Source organism: Pezoporus occidentalis, unplaced genomic scaffold (genome assembly GCF_034315485.1).
Source record: "Pezoporus occidentalis ecotype Australia unplaced genomic scaffold, CSIRO_AGI_Poc_V1 ctg181, whole genome shotgun sequence".
Taxonomy (NCBI): domain Eukaryota; kingdom Metazoa; phylum Chordata; class Aves; order Psittaciformes; family Psittacidae; genus Pezoporus; species Pezoporus occidentalis.
In genome coordinates, this window is record NW_026913652.1 from 1,445,557 (window position 1) to 1,467,931 (window position 22,375).

Genomic DNA, 22,375 nt, shown 5'->3' on the forward strand with positions numbered 1-22,375 from the left:
TGTGTCAAGGTCCCTCTGGATGGCATAAACATCTCTGGATATACATAAACAGCTTTTGCAAACTATATATATTTGATATTTCTGTTCTACTCACAGCCCACGGAATTTCATCCTTAGTGCATTACAGAGCACCTGCGTATGTTTCCAGCTGGTAGAACCTGCATGCATCTAATCAAATCTACCCGTTGCTAAAAGGAGTACACTCTAATGCATTAAACAGTTCTTTATCATTTACTGTCAAGTAAGGGAGGGGAAGAAAGACAGCAGTTTTAACATATTACTCTTAGAAGATGTTGACAGTTCTGACCAACTGAGTCACAATTGCGCTTAGTGACCAACAAGTCATACTCAGGGCACTGAACTAGTAAGTGTACATTTACTTACAGTGCATCAGGTGTATGTATTACCAGTGAAAAAAAAAGAACAAAAAAAACAAAGTCCATCTAACTTAAATGTTATATGCAGCCTAACGTGCACTCAACATAAATTGTTACGAATGCTGCCTCAAGGGCATGTGATTTCCTGCACCTCTGCTACTGGACAGCAGACAATCAGAATTCTCTCCAGCTTCAAGTACATGTGAACTGCCCATAATCATTTCAATTCCTGTACAAATTGCATTCTGTGGCTAGCTTTCTCAGCGCCTTAGTAAATTTAACTTGATTATAACTGGAAGCATCTGGCTATGATTTAGGCATGCTTATTGCTGTGAGAGAAATAAGCCCATCTTCAAAATTACTGTGCAAGTATTTTAATAAGATTTGCACACATCTCAAAAAACTCTATTGTATGACTCCCTGGCCTTGGAGTTAAGTCAGCTGTAGAAGAGTCAAGCGATGAGTTGACTGATGAGGTAAGGGATGTATCTGCAGATTTTCCTTGTGCATCAGCATCTGAATCTTTTTGACAGGATCTATAGTTGCTCACAGAACCTGATCTCTGTGGAGTTGCAGTCCCAGACTTCGTTTCAGTAATTTCATCTGGGGGGCCAAGGGAGAGAGAAGGAAAATTAGATATCAGTATCAGATTAGTTAAAGGCACAGCAAATATCTGCCCCTTCTCACACATCAAAATCTTGGGTTTTTTAAAGTCTCAATCAATACATATACTGCTTGTGCAACGTGAGTTGTATTTCCTCAAGAGTTGAGGGCAGCACTCCAGCAGGCTGCCCTCCAGCTGTGTGGCTCTAAGCAGCCATCTCCCTCTCAAAGGGATGACATTTGTCCTATACTGCAGTAGCTCAATACAGGAAAATGATTAGTCCTCTCTATCAAGTACCACTGGATCTAAGCAAGCACCTGTATTGTCAGAAGGAACGGCAAGAACTCTACCACCAAGTCAGATGAGACTCAACTGTCACAAGATATGGCCTCAACTACCCTACAATGTAATCCAGCCACACTCCAGTAAATCATTTTTCCATGTCACTCGTTTTCCTAGGCATGTCATCTACACCACTGGCTGCAGGCAATTCTGCTTATGTCTAGTATGCCCATAAACAAGCACAGTAGCCAGTCGCTATCAGCTCCTCTGTTCGTTTTCAGGAAGGTATCCAACTGGGATTTGTATGCTCCATTACTGTCACTCTATAAAATACACCTTTCCATAGACTAGACAAAATGCTTCCAAGGCTTAAGTTACTGCAAGCATACAACTCCTATCTCAAAATTTTGTCTACCACTAACACTGGTAGGTTGACTTTGCCTGGCAGCTAATACCTCTGAGCAATGGGCAAGAATATTTTAAGGGCAAAAGTGAGAAAACTCATGAGTATAAAAAAATATAGCTTAATAAGAGGAAAGGGGGAAGGACGGGTAGTGATGCAAAAGCAACCACTTGCCACCTCTCCAAAGCAGACTCTATGTCCAGCCAGCCTCAAGGCTACATTCCCTAAGCCCCCATCCCTCAATTTCTTTGCCAAGCATAACATTATATGGCATGGAATATCCCTTTGCACAATCTGGCTTAGCCCTCCAGGCTGCATCCTCTCCCAGCTTCTTGCTCATTCCTGGCCTGGTTTGACAGTGAGGAAAGAAAGAAAGGCTGAATACCATGTAATTAGGTCTCAGCAACTGCCAGAACATTGGTGTGTTGCCAACACTGTTAGTCACAGATCCAAAACACAGCACCATATAGGCTGCTATGAAGAAAATGAACTCGTATCTCAGCCAGACCCAGTACAGCAGTGTACAGTCCAAATCACATTTCAATGCCTAGATGCCAAGCTTTATCTTCACTAGTTTATTCACACGCTTACATCTAAACGTTTAAACTTTGGGGGTGAGGCTCCACAGAGAGTTTAGGTTGATACAAATCTCACCCCTTGTAGCCCAGTCCCCTTTTGCACTAGTGGTATTAGTGCTGGAGTAGATGCAAAATTGGAGCAGGAACTGATATAGCTAAAATGCTATTATTTAACAGATGAGTCAGATAACCATCTCCTCATAGGAACACTAGACCAGGAAGGACTAAGAAACACCAACAGAGATCTAGGTTAGCTTAAATTAAAAGGTAACGCTTAATTTACTTGTTTAGAAGTGAAGTATGACAAGTTTGCATTTAGAATGGTTTCCTGTACAGTTCTCCACATTTATGTAAGACTTCACATACCATCGATGCTACGGAAGTCCAGTAAGTATGTCCTGCTGTCCACCTGATACAACTGTAGACTCATTTTAGAATATGCACTGGTAACTGGATTCTTCCTTCGGACACGCAGATAGTATGGATTTACAACCTAGTACAAAAGAGATCTGAATTAGTAACCAGAACTTATTGAAAAGCACTGCATATTATCATTTCAAATCAATGGTATTATCAAGGGATTCAGTTTATATGCTGGAGGGAAGGAATGCCATCCAGAGAGACCCTTACACACTTGTGTGGTAGGCCAGTGCCACTTTCATGAAGTTTAACCAACTCAAGCGCAAGGTCCTACACCTGGGTTGGGGCAATCCTAGGCACAGCTACAGGTTGAGTAGAGGACTTGGGGGTGTTGATCGATGAGAAACCTAGCATGAGTTGGCTTCACTGTGTGCTCACAGCCCAGAAAGCCAACCATATCCTGGGCTGCATCAAAAGGAGCGTGACCAGCAGCTCGAAGGAGGTGATCCTGCCCCTCTACTCTGCTCTCCTGAGACCTCACTTGGAGTATTGTGTGCAGTTCAGGTGTCCTCAACATAAAAAGGACATGGAACCGTTGGAACAAGTCCAGAGGAGGGCCACAAGGATGATCAGGGGGCTGGAGCACCTCCCATATGAGGATAGGCTGAGAAAGTTGGGGCTGTTCAGCCTGGAGAAGAGAAGGCTGCATGGAGACCTCATAGCAGCCTTCCAGTATCTGAAGGGGGCCTTATAGGTGTGCTCGGGAGGGACTCTTCATTAGGGACTGCAGTAACAAGAAAAGGGGTAACAGGTTAAAACTTAAACAGGGGAAGTTTAGCTTGGATATAAGGAGGAAGTTCTTTACTGTAAGGGTGGTGAGGCACTGGAATGGGTTGCCCAGGGAAGTTGTGAATGCTCCATCCCTGGTGGTGTTCAAGGCCAGGTTGGACAGAGCCTTGGTTCACACGGTTTAGTGTGAGGTGTCCCTGCCCATGGACAGAGCCTTGGTTCACACGGTTTAGTGTGAGGTGTCCCTGCCCATGGCAGGGTGGTTGGAACTAGATGACCTTAAGGTTCTTTCCAACCCTAATTATTCTATGATTCTATGATTGTAGGCTTTCCTGTTGGAGTTCTGATTTGGGGAGGTTAAGGGTGAACATGTGGGGGTGGTGTTTTGCAGGTTGTTTGGTTGTTTTACCTTGGTTGTGTTGCTGTTTGCTTCTGGGTTTCTTAAAGTGTTTTTTGGGGGGTTTGTGTTTTGGTGTTTGTCCTTTTTTTTCTTTCATTCAGTAGTACATGAGTTTTTTGTTGTTGATGTTGTGTTTTGGTTTTTTTTTTGTTTGATTTTTTTAGCAAACAAAACCATTCCTACAACCCCAGTAGAAGAGGTAGACATGATAGCAAGGTTTTTTCCTGTCAGCATGAATAGCCTCTCCCAAACCACTTCTAGGTCATAAGAACATAGTTACATAGCCTAGAAGTATGAAGCTACACAGCTCAAACAAAAATTTGCTGGTTTCTGCTGTAAAGATACTTTATTCTTTTACCTTCCATTCATAATCCAGTTGTTTAATTGCTCGACAAACTTCAGCCATGATATCATTTGGTCGACTCTGACTTCGTATTCCCAAATGCCACTTAGCCCTCCTTACACCTTGGTGCTTTGACTTCTGTGGATTCAGCTCATCAAGAGTATGGCGAGGACGAGGTGCTTCAGCTACTAAAAATGGCACTCTTTCAGGATGAGGGCGAGACAGATGGTGATCATCAAGAAAAGAATCTGGGGGGCTTGTTGCCAAGTAGAAGTCTTTGGCCTCATTCATTATTCTTCTATTATCTATAATGAGGTGATAAGCAACTGCTAAAGGATCCTGATGATTTCTGCTGTACAGACAACTTAACACTTCCTCTTCAGTGCATTCAAACTTCTCACACACTTCTTTTAAGGCTTCATCATCAATCATCGTAGAGCTATATGATGGGTCTTCAGGAAACAAGTATTTTGGAAGGTCCAGTTTAAACCATTCATGTTCTCTAGATTTAAAAATACATATAAAAGTCTGAGTGTAAGTATGAAAAGCAGACCTTTTTAATATTAAATTCTTTCAAAATTATTTTTAAACTGTACAGAAAGAATAAATTGTCACTCCATGTCCTCTTCTGTGCAGCAAAGACAACAAAAGAGTACATAAACACTGCCTTCACAAGCTTCCTAGACATTCCGTAGAAGACTAAAATCCTAAGTTTTTCAACTGAATTCCAAAAATACCTTTGTATAGCTCAAACAGCTTTTTATACAAATGGTATACTTATTACTGCCACTGTGCTACTTTTTAAATGTTTTCAACTGAATTTCTTACACTATCCACTTGAGTTGTCCCTCCCCAAATACACACATAACAATACCTAACAAAATTATGAAATGCCAAAGATTCATAACTTTTTGGTAGATGGTTGGACACAGATTTTTGAACACAAAAGCCAGATTTCCCATCCCAAACAAGCTGCTTTCAATTTTTCCATTCACAACACCTGCAGTTGCTTCTTCAAGACTTAAAATGGGTTGAAGGAATCTCTGGAAGGGTCAATCTGTACCTCTTCACTACTGTACTGAAATAGAGAAATATAGGCTGAAATATAATCTATTATAAGTAAGTAAATTACTTTTGCTTAGTGATCATCCTTGTATAAGATAAATGACTAGTTGCCGTAGTTCTAGGACCTTGTAACCTTGTGCAAAATTTATGGTAAGCAAAACAGAACATGTAGATAAGGATTAGCTGAAATTAGCAGATGTTCAGGATGAGTTGTAGCTGAGTTAAGTGATAAGTAGAAGGACAGAGAGAAATCATTTAATTATGTCAGTGGTGTTACTAAACTAATTAAGCTGGCATAAGCATTTATCTACTGTGCATGCTTCAAAGGCTGCCAGGATGAAAGTTCAAGGAATGGCCAAGTGATGAAGACTGCTGGACCCCCAAAGACCACTACTACATGAATATGTATGCTTAGTGACTATATTAGAACAGATTGCTTAGCACTTCAGCAGACATGCTAGGAGGAGCTATCCCCCGTGTCTCCCACGCTGCAATAAAGAATATCTGCTTGTCAACTTAAACTTCGTTGGCAAGTTCCTTGAGATTTCTCTGAATCAATTTGGCAGCCCAGACAGGACCCGCTCTACTCGGCTGCAGGACCCAGTGAGGACAGGGCTCCCTAGGGCCTTCAGGAACTTTTCCCAGAGGGACGCCTCGACTCATTCAGATCGCTGCAGCAGCGGACAAGAACCATCTTTATGGAAGATATTCTTTTCTTTTTATATATAGTCTGTAAGATGCAGAGAGCATCTTACATAAAGACTAAATTGGATTGGTAAGCATACGTAAGGTTTGGAAGCCTTCCGTAAAACGAGATAGGAAATACTGTAGGTAAAGGGGAATACCCAGCTGCTAGCGTCCATTTGGTATACACCTGCAAGACACAGGTGGCGTCTGGTGGTTTAGGTCCTGCAAGACGCGGGGGGTGTCCTATGGAAATTTTTTTTACTGGTATTTGACTTATTTTGTGGCTTGTTATAGTAATGATTTTGGTATTGGCAACAGGATGTTGTAACTGTTGACTAACTGGTGTTTGATTGAATTTAGCCTCCGTCTCAAGTACTGTAACTGTGTGGAGTGTATCTGTGGGATCCCTAGTGTGTGTTAATGTGAAATTAATAATCAGAAATCAGGAGAGTGGAGAAATTTTGAAAAAGAGTCCTTTGGGGTATACTTTGGCACACTGGAAAGACCTGGGAGGGGCTCCTGGGGGCTCAGTAAACAAGTAAATATTGATAAAAATACTGTGATCAATGGTAGCCTTTATATACTTCAGAAGATCAGGAAAAATGGCCTAAAAATGGAACTCTGAACTGTAATACATTGTTACAAGTGATGTTCTTAACAGCAACAAGGAAAATGGGATGAAGTTATGTATGCAGATGTTTTTCACTTTAAGAAACCACCCGGAGTGGCAGATGCAAAATTAATATAGTTCCACCAGTTCCTTTAAGTTTGGCTTTGGAAAAAGATGGAAAAATAGGAAGCTAAGCTGCAGACATGTTGTTCAGCCTGTGATATTGGGGAAAGATGTTTAAAGTTAAAAAAACAGAGTAATCAGGAAGACAGGTTGGAGAATTATGTATCACAGGTACTTCTGAGAGGGGCACCCTCTGCATCTGTCTTATCTGATATCAATAAGGAGGAAGAGATTGCTGTCACTGGCAATAAGCAGCAGATTCACATTTAGAGTTAAGAAAGGGTTAAAACAGAAGTGCTGTTGCAGAGGCAGGCATCTCCAGCGACTGCAGAGCAGGGTGGGCAACTGGGGAGGATGGGGGGGAAGGGACTGTGTTTAAATGTAAGATGATTACTAGGGCAAACAGACAAGTAAGAACAGACATACTGACAGACTATAGGCCCGAGGAGATTAAGAACTTACTGGATATAGACAAACAGAAATAAAGGAAGAAGCACAGAGAGCAAACAGGAATTGGGAACAGGTAGAGAAGAAAAAGCTGAGTCGTGCTATAACCACAGCTACAGTGGGTGCTTTGGGACAACTGGAAACCGGTGGAAGGACTAATGTGAGAGGACGAGGCAGAGGTGAAAGACTGAATTCTCCTATGGGACGAGATCAGTGTGCATACTGTAAGGAAATTGATGCTGGAAATGAGACTGCCCTAAAAGGAATACCCACAAGGTGGCACCAGTAACCGAATTAGAACTACACTGATGGGGGACATGAGGAATCTAATTTAACGAGTGCATCTGCTAGCGTAAAGCTAGGGACTAGAGGAAATGAAGTGGAATTTTTTAGTGGATACAGGAGCAACATATTCAGTGTTAAATCTGAAGGAAAAGAATTTGTCACAGCTGTGGGAGCTACTGGCCACGAAGGAGGAAAAAAAGAAAAGCGGCATTCTTTCTGAAACCTTTATAGAGCACAGATTGGGAAAACAAATAGGAATGCATAAATTTTTATACATGCCAAATTATCCAAAATCTGTATTAGGGCAAGAAGCAACATTTAAAGAAGGCAAAATGGAACTAAGAGTTAAAAATGATCAAGTAATCGCAGTTTTGAGTTCATCTTTAATTCAACAGAAAAGCGAACAGGACCTCCCTGAAATAGAAGAAATCCTTAATCAATTATATGTGGGAGTATGTGCATCTGAAGTTTCAGGTAAGACAAAAAATGCTTTGCTTGTTAAAGTAGAAATAAAAAGGGGGGCCTGCCCAATTAGAATAAAACAATATCCCTTAAAATTGGAGGATCAAAGGGAATCAAAGAAATCACTGATAGTTTTTTAAAATATAAATTAATTGAATGTGAATTGGAATATAATACTCCTATCTTGCCAGTAAAGAAATCCAATGGTAAAAGTTACAGATTAGTTCAAGATCTCAGAGCAATCAACAAAATCGTGGAGGATATTCACCCAGTAGTAGCTAGCTAACCTATATACCTTATTGACTAAACTAAATAACAATCAGAAGTGGCTTACAGTTCTGGACTTAAAGGATGCATTTTTCTGTCTGCCCCAGCCAAAAAGAGTCAAAATTTATTTGCTTTTGAACAGGAAAACCCTGAAACAGGAAGAAGGACACAGCTCACTTGGACGGTGTTACATCAGGGATTTAAAAACAGTCCGACCATTTTTGGAAATCAATTGGCATGAGAATTAGAATCCTGGGAAGCACCCACACAGACAGGCACTTTACTACAATATGTTGACAACCTGTTAATTGCTACTGAAACTGAGAAAGAGTGTGTTCAATAGACTGTAGAACTGTAAACTTTCTATGGCTAAATGGATACCGGGTATCTAAACTGACAGCTCAACTCATTCGAACTTGAGTATCTTATTTAAGATAAGAAATAACAGAACAACCAGAACTTGGAGAAGCTTGGAAGGAAGCAATCTGTCAAACACCACAACCATCCATGGTTAAAGATATCAAGACATTTCTGGGAATGACAGGGTGGTGTCAACTCTGGATCCATGATTATGGGGCTCTGGTAAGTCCCTTACATGAGCTGCTAAAAGAGAATCCAACCTTTCTTAAAATGGACAGATCAAGCTGAAGAGGTGTTTAAAAGTTTAAAGACAGAACTCATGAGAGCTCCAGTTCTGGGTCTCCTGGACATAACCAAACACTTTTGGCTACATTCCTACAAGAAACAGGGAATAGCCTTGGTGGTTTTGGCTCAAAAATTGGGACCTTCTAAAAGAGCAGTGGCCTATTTTGAAAACAGCGGGATGAACCAAGCAAAGGCTGGCCTGGATGATTGAGAGCAGTGGCAGCAGTTAAACACCCAAGAGGCCCGAAAATTTAGACTGGGACAAAAGATTACCACGTGTAACACTAACATGGTTTCAGCAGTCCTAGAACAAAAAGGTATTGCCATCATGTTTCTTGAAATATCAGGCTATCCTAGTAGAACTGGGTGATGTGGAAATTGTGGTCACTAATGTTGTGAATCCAGCATCTTTCCCTCAGGAAACCCCCACCAAACCATTAGTTCATGATTGCTTCGCCACTATAGAGACAGTATACTTGAGCCAACCAGACCTGAAAGAGGAGCCTCTGGAGGGTGCAGACTCCTGGTTCACAGCTTTGTTAACGATGGTAAATGACAAGCAGGATACACCATAACTACAACTTCAAAGGTAACAGAAGCTAAACCATTACCCTCTAATACCTCAGCACAAAGGCAGAAATAATAGACTAGAGCCTTGGAGCTGGCAAAGGACAAATGGATAAGCATATGGACTAATTCCAAATATGCCTTTGGTGTAGTTCATGCACATGGAGCAATTTGGAAAGAACGAGGACTTCTAAATACCCAGGGAAGACAAATTAAACATGCAACGGAAATTCGGCGATTGTTAGAAGCTGTGCAATTACTTTATGAAGTTGCTATCATACATTGTAAAGGATATCAAAAAGGTAACTCTGATCAAGAGATTGGAAATAATTTGACTGATCGTGAGGCTAAATGGGCAGCAAAAACAGAGTTGAGGTTATGTCCTTAATTCCTGATGGTAATCTGGTAATTGAGCAAAATAAACCTAGGCATTCCAAAGAAGGTATGAAACTAACTGAAGACTTAGAAAGATAGGAAATGAAAAGGACTGGATAAAAATACCTGATGGGTGAGTAGTGATCCCCTATAATCAATTATAGAAATTGGTACGAGAAGAGCATAACAAGAGTCATTGGGGAAGTAAAGCCTTGTATAAATATTTAAACAAACACATTATAGGAAGAAATTTCTATACCATAGTGCAATTAGTGACAATGTCAACTACGTCTGAAATACAATCCTAAGACTGAAAACAGGAATCAAGTTGGGACAATTAGAAAGGGGAGTTATCCGGGACAACAGTGACAAATAGAATTTTCTGAATTACCTAGAAAAGGAGGTTATTGATATTTGTGGGTATTGACAGATACTTTTTCAGGTTGGCCAGAAGCGTTCCCTTGCAGGGCAAATAATGTGAAACAAGTGATTAAGGTGCTATTTAATGAAGTTATACCTCATTTTGCGGTACCAGCAACTATCTCCTCTGACTGTAGTACATATTTCAGTGCAAAGTTATTTCAAGTAATCAGCAAGAAATTGGAAATAGATTGGCAATTACATGTTCCATATAGGCCTCAGGCCAATGGGCAAGTGGAAAAAATTAATCACTTAATTAAACAACAACTGGGAAAGATTTGTCAAGAGACAAAGTTATTTTGGTATCAGGCATTACCATTGGCCTTATTAAGAATCAGAACAAAACCTCAGTCGAAGGAATTAGCTCATCTGAGATTCTATATGGAAGGCCATACCAATCTCAATTTAAAGGGAAGAGCCTTCAAGAAGTAGAAGAATACCTTCAACAGTTCCTAGTAAACTTAATAAATGGCAGAGTGTTAGGGACCAGGGCCAGAGGTTTAGATTATCCTATTCATCCTTTTAAGACAGGAAATTGGGTTTATATTAAGAACTTTACAGGTAAGCCTCTTAAGGAAAAGTGGAATAGACCGTATCAGGTGCTGCTGATCACCTTCACTGCAATCAAGGTAACAGAGCAACCTGCTTGGATACATACACAAGAATTAAGAAGGACAACCAGAAAAACACCAGAACTGAGAAAAAGTATGGCACACCGAGTCTTCAGACCTATACATGTAAGACTGCACTGATCATAATTTGGACTTGTATAATAGAAGTATGGAATCAAAATCTGTATCTGAGATTGATACAAGATGTTAGTAGTGTCTTAAACAAGAGTGATTGTTGGATCTGTACTCAACTACCTAAACCAGGAGAGAGACTGGGTATTCCTTTAATTGGCCTCCCTATCCCCTTTAAGACAAACTGGAATAGATTGTAGAAAGATCCTATTTATACCGACAACAGCCATAAAAATGTATGGGTTTTAAGGATTCAAGCCTCAAATATGTCATAAGATAAATGCGACCACAAACAAAACTCTTAATCAAGATAACATGTCAGTAGGAAATTACCCATATTGCAGGTAGGCAATGCAACTTCACCTTCAAAAACCTTTAACTGGTTATTGGAATGTTCCCGAAGGAAAACGGTGTTATTGGTTATGTGGAGAAAATGCCTACAAGGCTTTGCCTCCTAACTGGAAAGGAACATGCACACTAGGAGTAGTGGTTTCCAACTTTACAGTAATTGACATTCATCCCTCTGGAACCTGGGTTTGTAGCTTTAATAAAAGAATCAAACGAGGATATAATCCCATAGCAGAAAGAAATGCTTTCCATAGCTTTGTTAGATGGCTTATTCCATCTCTAGATATTAGTGAATTAGAGAAAGTGATTGTAAATATCTCAGCTGCAATTGAGGAAATAGAAAAAAAATCACACGGCTGATGGTGTTGTAGCATTGCAAGAAGAAATAACCAAGCCTGTCTAAAGTAGCACTCCAAAATTGAACAGCGTTAGGTACACTGTTAGCATCCCAAGGAGTAGTTTGTTCCGTAATCAGTGAAAATATTTCAAAAGGTGGCACAGGATGACACCTTGTGGGGTTTGAGGAAATCTGGGAAAAATTAACATCATGGCTACCCAATCTCTCCTGGTTGAAACAGTTGGTTTTAAGTATGTTAGTAATAATAGGAATGGTTCTGATTACACGTAGAACGGTCCAATGTTCCTTTTGGTGTTGCAAACAATCAGTAATAAGCTAAGAGAACAGAGTTAAACATCAGATAGAAACTGAAGAATATTTCATAAAAACATTAGAACATAACAAAATGATTTAAGAAACTTGTACAAAAGAATTTGCAAAGGAACACAGAAAGGGGGGACTGAAATACAGAAATATAGGCTGAAATACAATCTATTATAAGTAAGTAAATTATTTCTGCTTAGTGATCATCCTTGTATAAGATAAATGACTAGTTGCCATAGTTCTAGGACCTTGTAACCTTGTGCAAAATTTATGGTAAACAGAACATGTAGATAAAGATTACCTGAAACTAGCAGATTTTCAGGATGAGTTGTAGCTGAGTTAAGTGATAAGTAGAAGGATAGGGAGAAATCATTTAATTATGTCAGTGGTGTTACTAAACTAATTAAGCTGGCGTAGGCATTTATCTACTGTGCGTGCCTCAAAGGCTGCCAGGATGAAAGTTCAAGGAATGGCCAAGTGATGAAGACTGATGGAAGAAGTAAATGACCCCCAAAGACCACTACCACATTTGTGCGCATGCGGGAGAAACTTTCTAGAAGAACGATGCAATACATAAGTAGCCTCATGAATATGCATGTACATAATGAATATGTATGATTAGTGGCTATATTAAGGATGGATTGCTTAGCACTTCGGCAGAGACATGCTAGGAGGAGCTATCCCCCGTGTCTCCCAGGGCTGCAATAAAGAATACCTGCTTGTCAACTTAAACTTCGTTGGCAGGTGTCCTGGGTTTAGCAGTAGCAGTCAATTTTTCTCCTTCTTGGTAGCTGATGCAGCACTGTTTTGACTTCAGCCTGGGAACAGTGCTGATAATACCAATGTTTTCAGTTGTTGCCAAGTAATGTTTACCCTGACCAAGGACTTTTTGAGGCTCATGCTCTGCCAGGGAGGAGGGGAAGCCGGGAGGAAGCAGAGACAGGACACCTGACCCAAGCTAGCCAAAGAGGTATTCCATACCACAGCACATCATGCCCGGGGTGGGGGGGTAACTGGGAGTTACCCAGAAGGACATGGGCTTCTGGGTCGGACTCCTTTCTCGGCAGGTGGTATTGTATTCTCTTCCCTTGTTATTTTCTGTTATCATTGCTGTCGTTGGTGGTAGCGGTGGTGATTTGTGTTGTACATTGGTTGCTGGACTGTTCTTGTCTCAACCCATGGAGTTGCACTCTTTTGATTCACCTCCCCATCCCTTCAGGAGCAGGGAAGGGGAGAGCACCCAGGGAGGGCTGGGGGGGAAAGGGGGCCTCAATTGCCTCCAGCCTGGCACCACTCACTGGGAGTGGGTGAACAAGCTATCTGGCTAGGGTTTAAACCATGACAGCAAGATCCTTGACATTTCTCCAAATCAGTACCCATGCACTGGTATTTATAAAAGGGAAAAGATACAGAAGGAACCAAATAATTCCATTACCCAATCATACAGAAAAGAAATGATTGGTTTGTGTGCCCCAAGCAAACTTCCCAACTAGCTGAAGGGTACATCTTGACACCAATTATGACAGTATTCCAGCCTAGAGCACAAATGCTACAGATTTATGAGCAGTTATATAGCTTAACCCTTGCCAGCAGCTAAGCACCACACAGTTGCCTGCTAACTCCCCACCATTGGGATGTCAGGGAGAAAGAAACCTATGCGTTTCTCCACAGCTGAGATGCAGGAGAAAGATGGAGGAAGCAAGATCCTCTTCAAATTCTCAGAGCTGGCTGTCCAATCCATCTACAACTGGTGCCTCCCCATCTGTCCAGCTCATTATCACAAGGGTGTTGACATATGATATCAATGCATTTAGTACAAACTTGCACCGCATGGACTGTGTGAACCAAAGTCTCAACCAGGTCTTTGGATACCTGCCAGGATGCTACAAATTACCTCCACCAAGACTAATTCCCTCAAATAATGAATATGTCTCCTTAACAGCAATACATTTGCTTAAGAATTTGCAAGATCTTCTTTAAAGTCATACCCACCCCCACCCCTTGAAAAATTAAGGTACTCAATTGAACTCAGTTTGTCCCTCAAAGTGTGAGGTGACATCTTGTATGGCTAACAGGACAGAACTATTTATGATACAAAAGCAATCCATGCTCTGCAACAGAAGTTTTTCAACATCTTGCACACCACTATATAACTTATTTTACTACGACTCCTGACAGAAGGCCACTGAAGATGAGAATCAGAGGTAAAGCCAAACCACCAGCAGCTGAATTTTCTCTCACCCTACAAAACACAGACTAGCTGTATGAATGACTTCTTTGTTCTGCGTATTTGTACCGAGATTATCATTCCAGCATCCTGTGATCAGACATCAGTTAGTGTTTTACCTAATGTCTCTGACTGTTGCTCTCTTCATTGGATCCACTTGCAGCATGTGCTTCAGAAGACTGATTACAGACGGATTCAGATACTGAGGGGTATAAAAGATACCATCACATATCTTCTTAAAAAGGGTTGGGACATGATCATCATCAAATGGAAGCGTTCCACATAACAAAGCATAGAGAATAACCCCACTGCTCCAAATATCTACTTCTGGACCTGCATATAATCTGGGAAGAAAGTTAACTATTAGTGATTTGTGTTTAATACATTTAAATATTTTCTTCTCTACTTTCTTACACTGTACCACAGTAATTAAAAGTGTATTAACTTGGGACAACTAATCTGCGACTACCATGCCATTTCAGTTCCATGACATGCTTCCCTTAAATGTCAGTGTCCTTCCATTTCAAATATAAAACAAGGCACAAGTACATAGGTTTCCTCTGTAGTTTATAACAACAGTCCACAAATGCAGTTTAAGTCAATGACAAACCCAAAGAACTTGCACCTCCTACTAAGAAAGCCCATGTTACATATTGTTATAATGGTTTTGGAGGAATCTGTGCAAAGTGCAGGACTTGTCACGTGTCCTGTGGTGCTGCCTGAATAAAACAGAGATTTGCCATCCACTAGCAAGAGGCAATATTGAGTGGGTAGCTGAAGGCAGCAGAGTCAAAAAAAAAAAAAAAAGAGGAAGTTACTCATTCTGAAAGTACCTACTCAGCTTCATAGCAGACTTTGCCTTTAATTCTATTCACACCTCTACTTCCAAGGTCTGAGCTGTTGAGATTTTTAAGATCAATCCAGGAACACTGTGCACACTGCATAAAGCGCAACAGACATCACCTCCACCTTGCAGAAGCTATCCAAAGGTAGTGCATAGAAGCCTTAAATCCTCATGAAAAATTATCAAGCCAATTAAAGCTCGGCCCATGGTTTCTCAGCATCAAGCCTGTCAAATGAACTAGTTCTTGTAGACCTTAGAATTTAGCAGCAAAACGAAGTACATGCACACATGTATCCAATACAAAAGAAACTACCTTCCAGAAATTACTTCTGGCGCAGCATAATTAGGGGAACCACAGCTTGTTCTTAAAAATTCTCCATCTGACATCATATTTGATAGACCTAAAAGTGTACAAGAGTGACTATTAAAAATTGGGAGAGCAAAATGGTTTCATACTGCATATACCATCTAGAACAAATCACTAGTAATTCAAATGAGAAAAATCAATAAATTTATCTCAGTAAAGAAGTAATATTGTTTGGAATTACTGAAATTTTTACATGAGCATGCCACATAATCCTCCATTTAGTTTATCAGAAATTTGAGTAACATCAATTCATTATTGCACACAACCCAGAAGTATTTGAAAACGTTTTAATTCTAAAACAAAAACCAGTCTGATTTGGATGACACAGACATGATGGAGAACAAAGTTGTTCTAAGGAAGATGGAACAGCACAGCAAGATAGGATTTTGGTCATTAACAAGAATGTCTTAAAAATTACATTTGTTTCTAAATGATAAAGTGGAAGATGCTACACAAAACTGACTAAAGTTTTGTAGAGACATAGAAAATACGGGAACTGAGGACTACACCTGACTTCACAATTTCCTGAATCACTGTAGTTCATTAGATTGATTTTAGATATTCCACTGAGTAATTAAATTGTACTTTAGAACTAGGCCATCTTCATTCACCAGCCCTCAGTATAGCCTAAGATCAGTACAGAACTACCACTTCTAGAATAGCTATGGAAAAATGCCTTTAGTTTCTTCAGCAGAGGCTGCATTATCGAGACTACTCAGTCTCCAAGAAGGAATTACATCCTTTTACAGTGGGAAAGGGAAAGATGAAAGAATACAGTTCAGCTAGTTTCCATACTCTAAATATGCAAAACCTTCTATTAACATCTCATTTGATGCACTAGTAACAACTAAGTCCTATAGATTTGCTGATTCGTAAGCTACAGGAATATAGTTAAGTTTCTGTAATTAATTTCTTCACCAGATAAGCATTTTCTACATACAAAAAAAAAACAATATAATTCCCAGAGCCCACATATTTGAACAATGTACTTATAAATATACTGTCCTGGGTTCCGCAGTAGCAGTCATGTTTTTCCTTTGTGTTAACTGGTGCAGTGCTGTGTTTTGACTTCCAGTTTGAGAACAGTGTTGGTGAAGCCGATGTTTTCGGTTGTTGCTAAGTGATGTTTACCCTGACCAAGGACTCTGTGAGGCTCATGCTCTGCCAGGGAGGAGGGGAGGCTGTGAGGAAGCAGAGACGGGGCGCCTAACCCGGGCTAGCCGGGGAGGTATTCCATACCACAGCACATCATGCCCGGGGTGAGGGGTAACTGGGAGTTACCCGGAAGGACAGGGGCTTCCGGGTGGAGCTCGTTTTTCTTGGCCGGTGGTATCGTATTCTCTTCTGGTGGTGAGATGATGTATTCTCTTCCCTTGTTATTTCCTTTATCATTATTATCATTGGTGGTAGCAGTAGTGATTTGTGTTATACCTTAGTTACTAAACTGTTCTTATCTCAACCCGTGGGAGTTGCATTCTTTTCGATTCTCCTCTCCGTCCCTCCGGGAGCAGGGGGAGGGCAAGAAAGGGGGGGAAGTGAGTGAACGAATTACCTGACTGGGTTTAAACCACGACATATACTTAAAACACTCAGGATTACCTAGCACTGTCCAGAGAGCTCTAAGTGCTTTACACAAGCAGGCATTATCCACTATGTCTACAAGAGATATATCGTGATGCTATATCAGTATGGATACCTTACTATGCTTATATGGTGAGGTTTCCTGATTCAGATATCTCCAAGAACTAGCTGCTAGTCTTCAACAGCTGTGTCACAAATAGGTCATATAAACAATTAAGCTTTCTGATCAGTTAAGCAAGTATATAGCAAAAAAAAAAAAAAAACAAACATGAGTTCAGAAGATTAACTGTTCTTAGTTTACCTCTTATATTTTAATTAAATTTTTTTAATCACAACTTTATAGAGTTTTTAAAGCGAATTTAGAGTAGTTTGATTGGAGGACTAATGTATTTTACCATACCGATTAGTTCTTTAATATTATGAACTGCTCCTGCACTGTACTTCCAAGAAAGCTAAGCATCTGCAATTTACAAATGGTGAAACAGGAATAGGAGTGAATTTTGAAGCAGAAAGGTCAGGAACCAAGTCTATTTAGCATTTCAGAGAAAATATTGTTACACAAAACCAAACAAATCAGTTTGTAATTTCATCCAGTCACAGAAAATTTCTGAAGAGAAAGCTTCAGAGAAAAACAAGTTCTACACATGTGCATGAAATATAATTTTCTTTATATTCATACTCTTCAGGTTCTTGTATTGTGTCCCACCACCAGGATATTTAAAAAAAAATGTGTATACTTGAATATTTCTCATAGTAATTAACAGGAGCTAAACACCACCAGAAACATGATCAGGTATAAAACAGCAATGCTTACCAAAGTCAGCTATCTTGGCATTCATGTGTGCATCAAGCAGCACATTTTCAGGCTTCAGGTCTCTATGTACTACCATATGCCTGTGACAGTAGTCCACGCCAGAAAGGATTTGCTGGAACAAACGTCTACTTTCCTTCTCATCCAGCTAAGGCAGAAAAAGGTTTTAAAACAACTGAGACAGTGGAAGATAATTTGGTTTTTATATATGTGAGTTAAAGGAAATTTTCCCACCACCTAAAAGTTATCATTTATTATTGATACTTTATACAGCAGGTTATTAGAACTTATAGAAGAAAGCTACATAGTTTATAGCATTTTGATTGTACCACAGCTCAAAAGTGACTATAAAACATACCCACCAACTCAGAAAGTCTCTGAAACTTCTAATTGGACTTTTGAAATTGGTTAGGCAGATCTTACATACTCTGTAACTAGAAACATTAGCACCCAAAGTACAGCATAAGATTTAAGTTGACAAAAGCTGCTGACACACATCACAGAAGTGCCAAGTTTTAGACAGTATAAGCAGCTATCCCAAAAAGCAGACTTAGCTGGACATTTCCTACAAACATGCCCTAATCCATGTCAAAGTTTGCCCTAACAACTAAAGTATCCCGATTTGTCAAAAGTGACTTCAGAGCTTCCACAGAAACTGTTCTACTAGTAGAAGAGGGTATTAAGGCCACAACAGTAGCTTTCCAATAATGGGTTATACTCAAGAAATGTTTTTTATACTTCAGCTGGATACATATCCACCCAGTCTGCTCCCGGTAATTGTAAATTAACAGATCAGCATAGAAAAGTGCTATGACAGTCATGCATAAAAAAAATTAAACATGTTAACATTCTACCATTTTCAGAAAAACATGTAGTCCTACAGTATGTTTTAACTGCTAACAGCAAAATTAAGCCCAAATACAGAAAAGCAAACCTTCACTTAACAGGGTGTGACTGGTACACTCTGCTCCTGGCCCCCGTAATTTGATTAGCATAACTAACACCATTTTATGAGGTAAACAGCCATTCTGTGCCTAAGCAAGTCATGTATTTGTGCCCTTTCCCTCACTGTCTGGCCCTGTAAACCCAGTAGGTAAACCAAACATTTCTTCTTCCCATCTCTACTGGCCTCAAGGTTCCAGGGCAGCAGGCTGATAATACCTTTCCTTAACATTCCTGAAGGTCCATAGCACCTAACCAGCCTGGCGGTAGTGATAACACCGTCACAGCACAGGGAAGTGTAGCAACACCCAGAGCACTGTCTGTGAACTCAATCACAAGTTCTAAGTGTGGAACCTGGAACAGAACCACTGCTGGACAACAGCCACAACTCACTGGTGGCAAGATACACTTCCACTGTCCTCCGCTTCCTCCAAAGACTGAGTGACTCATGTTCTTCCGTATGATTTTCAAGTCTAGACTATGAATGTTGTACTGATACAGTAAACCATGTATTAAGATTTGACCAGATCTGCAGAGGGTCCAGGTGATAAGAATGGTAAAAGTTAAATTATATTATAAATTCTGTATCACACTACTTATAAGTTGTACTACATTGATTGTTCTTGTTGCAGTCCTGTACCACTCTAGTCACAAATTCTGTGCTACACTAACTATATTATCTTGCTAAGAAAATAAAGCTTTAATTATATCCCCAAAAGGATCCCCCAAAAGAACCTACTTTCAAAGGCAGGTGACACAGAAGTGTTGCAAAAGCAGTAACAGAACACAAGTCATTGATTTCTAGAGTCAGACTACTTCTTACCCTTCCATTTTTACAGATATAATCAAACAGCTCTCCTCCTGAAACATACTCCATCACCATGAAAATATCAGTTGGCGTACTGATGACCTGGTACCTGATAAGAGAAGGTATTTGTTAGTCTACACACTCAGTAGATGATGCTAAATTACATTTAGTTAAAAACAACATTGTGCAAAGAGTCAGATAAAAGTATAGTTTAAAATATTTATCAGCCAGTTTACAGCTATTGAAATCACATTATTTTTCAGAAGCAATTTTTCTCTTTCCACTGTGAGATGTCATCATTGCGAAGATTAGCAGCATACTTATATTTCTAAACAGGAATATCAGCCTTTATACTTTAAGAAGGTAAGCTTAGTCCAAGTGATTCCTATACAGTGCTGCCTTGCACATAGCTTGGTTCAGTGAAGAAGGAATTCAAAAGGACTTTGCTAGCATCTCAAATGTGTACTTCCCAATGTGCTAAGAAAACTTGACTTGCCACAAATAAAACCACACTTCAAGACAAATGGGAAAACAGATGTGCTTCAGCTTACTGAGAAGTTATTCTTGAACTACACACAGCAATGAGTTCAGACATGCATTACCTTTACCAATATTCTCTAACACCATGGTTGAACATTAACAACATTCTAAAGCCATGGCTAAGAGACTACTACAGAGATAGTATTTTAATCAATTTAAATCCAAAAGTTACAGCCAAGCTTCTCTATAGTCAGCTCATTTTTCTGGGTATGGAAAAGGAGGTTGTGAAATAGTTACATACCTATAATATAAATAAGATTATCAAACCATTTGGTGTAGATGACCAGAAAAAAAAAAAAAAAGAATTTTAGGTAGGAAAACAAGATGCATTCTATTGCTAAAGGTCAAAAACTGCAGGAGGAGATGCTCTAAAGGCTTTATTTAAAGCATGGTATAGAAAGAAAATCTTACTGCAACAGGCTGGCAACTGTACACACTGTTACAGCCATGCATGAAATTTTTCATAAAGCTCAGAAGTGTTTCAAATTAGACATTGTCTACCTCCTAATATTAAACTGAAGAGATATGTTTACCTTTACCCCAGATATCTTAAGCTGCTATCTAACAGTTCCCCTGTCCAGTTCCTAATAGTATGAGCAGCATGATCCCAAGCTTCCAGCTATCTGTATAACAATATCAATTTTGTCTTATATGCTACATACATACAAGCTAATAATCCTTCTTCTTTAGAAACGCAGGCTGACAAACTGAAAAGTTTGTGAAAAAATTGATGGAATACCATCTCCTCCCTTCTCTTCACATGTAAGAGGAAAAAAAATATCTCCCCATAAGTCCCTGAGAAAGAAACTGTCCTCTGAAACCTGTTTAACTTAACAGTTTAGCAACTCCACAAGTACACATTCCTGTTCCACCCCCACATCTCAGCCGGTACACTGACACCTCCTATCTTGTTTTGGCTACAGCTATGTCCTTTGGACTCATTCATGAACTCTAACTGGCAGCACCAGCAATTCTGCTGTGAGATCAGCTCAACAGTCTTCTGAAAACTTAACCCACTGAAGAAGTGAGTTGATCTTACAACATCAAATTTAGTTTCAGTGTTAAGAGCTGTTGCCAAATGAAGTGGAGTCTATAGTGCTGGCATATGTCAGTGGCAGCAGCATCTTAGGAGAAGACACTGCCAATAAAAAAAATAATTAAGAAAAAAGATAGGACCAACACCACAATTAAGACAGTGAAAATCACCCACACTTTAGAGGTGCAGATATACACTACAGGAAATGAAAGTCAAAAAATCGAAGGCGTTTATAACTTATCAGACCACAGATGAGGGGTCTACTCTGGGGCATACTGTCCCCTGACCTCCACTTTTGAATTATTGATCAACTAACAGATGTAAACAGACACACTGTGAACACCACAGTTAGACAAAGTAGTAGCAGCTTTACTGAAGAATTCCAAAATAATGTAACAAACTGCACATTCCTGATTCAGAATGTATCTCACAGGGCGCCATCTATGCTGGAAAACCATAGATCACTGACCAGCACATCACTAAGAACATATTTTGAGTAAGAAAACACAATAAACTTAGTACAGAAATGGCCCTTTACAATCTTTTTTACAACTGATTTTTGAAGCAGAAAAAAAGGTCAAATAAAACCAGAAAAAGAAAACTGAAGCTAAAAGCAGAGATGGATGCTACTAGAAGTATCTATCATGGCATTACCTTTTACATATCCATTCAAAAAATTTGTAAGTAAAGATCTAAAGGTAGCTCTCCAGCCTGCAGAGAAGATCAGTGTTATGAAAACACATTACAGAGGACACTGAAAATGGTTCTGTACTTGGGATGTGGTTATTTTCCTGACAATATACTCCTAGAATTGCCCTTTAAACATATTTCAGATCAGTGAGAGCAAAGAGAGATTACTGCTTAAATATAGCAAGTAAAACTTACAGCTTAATTATATGAGGGTGTCTGAAGAGCTTGAGGTTCTGAATCTCCCTGCGGATTTTTCCTACAACATCAAGGCTGCGAATCTTCTGTCGATTCAGGATCTTCACTGCAACTTTATGCCCAGTTAACTCATGTTTGCCAACTGCAAGAATAAGAAAGTATTTAGTGAGGGTTTTCAACTGCTCCATAAAGACTATTTGTTCATTTCTACCACAGCCAAGAAATACTAAGATGTTTGCATTCCACATACACCCATTATCTTGAAATGCAGTTGAAAACCAGATGGCATGTAACTTCTTCTGCCCTACTCCAATTTCTCCCATAACTCTATCATTAGAAGATGAATGGGATATGTAAGAAAAACCTTAAACATAGCCTTCAGATGTCTTGCAGCATGACTGCATTTTTTGCGCTACTGCTAACAAAGCATACACCAAAATGCTATCCTTGCTAAATGCATCCTTGCTGAATGCAACCTTGCTAATTAGGGACA

General features: G+C 39.7%; 1 protein-coding gene and 1 long non-coding RNA gene across 2 annotated transcripts in view; one reads left to right on the forward strand and one right to left on the reverse strand.

Moving 5' to 3' along the window:
* Nucleotides 1-710, forward strand: part of LOC134162024 (uncharacterized) — an 83,923-nt gene extending 83,213 nt beyond the window's left edge. Inside the window, exon 2 of the long non-coding RNA XR_009964165.1 lies at nt 1-710. This is a non-coding gene — a long non-coding RNA (uncharacterized LOC134162024).
* PRKAA1 (protein kinase AMP-activated catalytic subunit alpha 1) overlaps nt 28-22,375 on the reverse strand; it is a 27,997-nt gene continuing 5,649 nt past the window's right edge. The window contains exons 2-9 of the mRNA XM_062615442.1: nt 21,883-22,024; nt 19,437-19,530; nt 17,675-17,819; nt 15,226-15,313; nt 14,188-14,412; nt 4,152-4,638; nt 2,611-2,737; nt 28-980 (exon numbers count right to left, since the gene is read on the reverse strand). Coding sequence (XP_062471426.1) covers nt 736-980; nt 2,611-2,737; nt 4,152-4,638; nt 14,188-14,412; nt 15,226-15,313; nt 17,675-17,819; nt 19,437-19,530; nt 21,883-22,024 — 1,553 coding nt within the window. The 3' untranslated portion in view covers nt 28-735. The remainder of the gene's footprint in view (nt 981-2,610; nt 2,738-4,151; nt 4,639-14,187; nt 14,413-15,225; nt 15,314-17,674; nt 17,820-19,436; nt 19,531-21,882; nt 22,025-22,375) is intronic.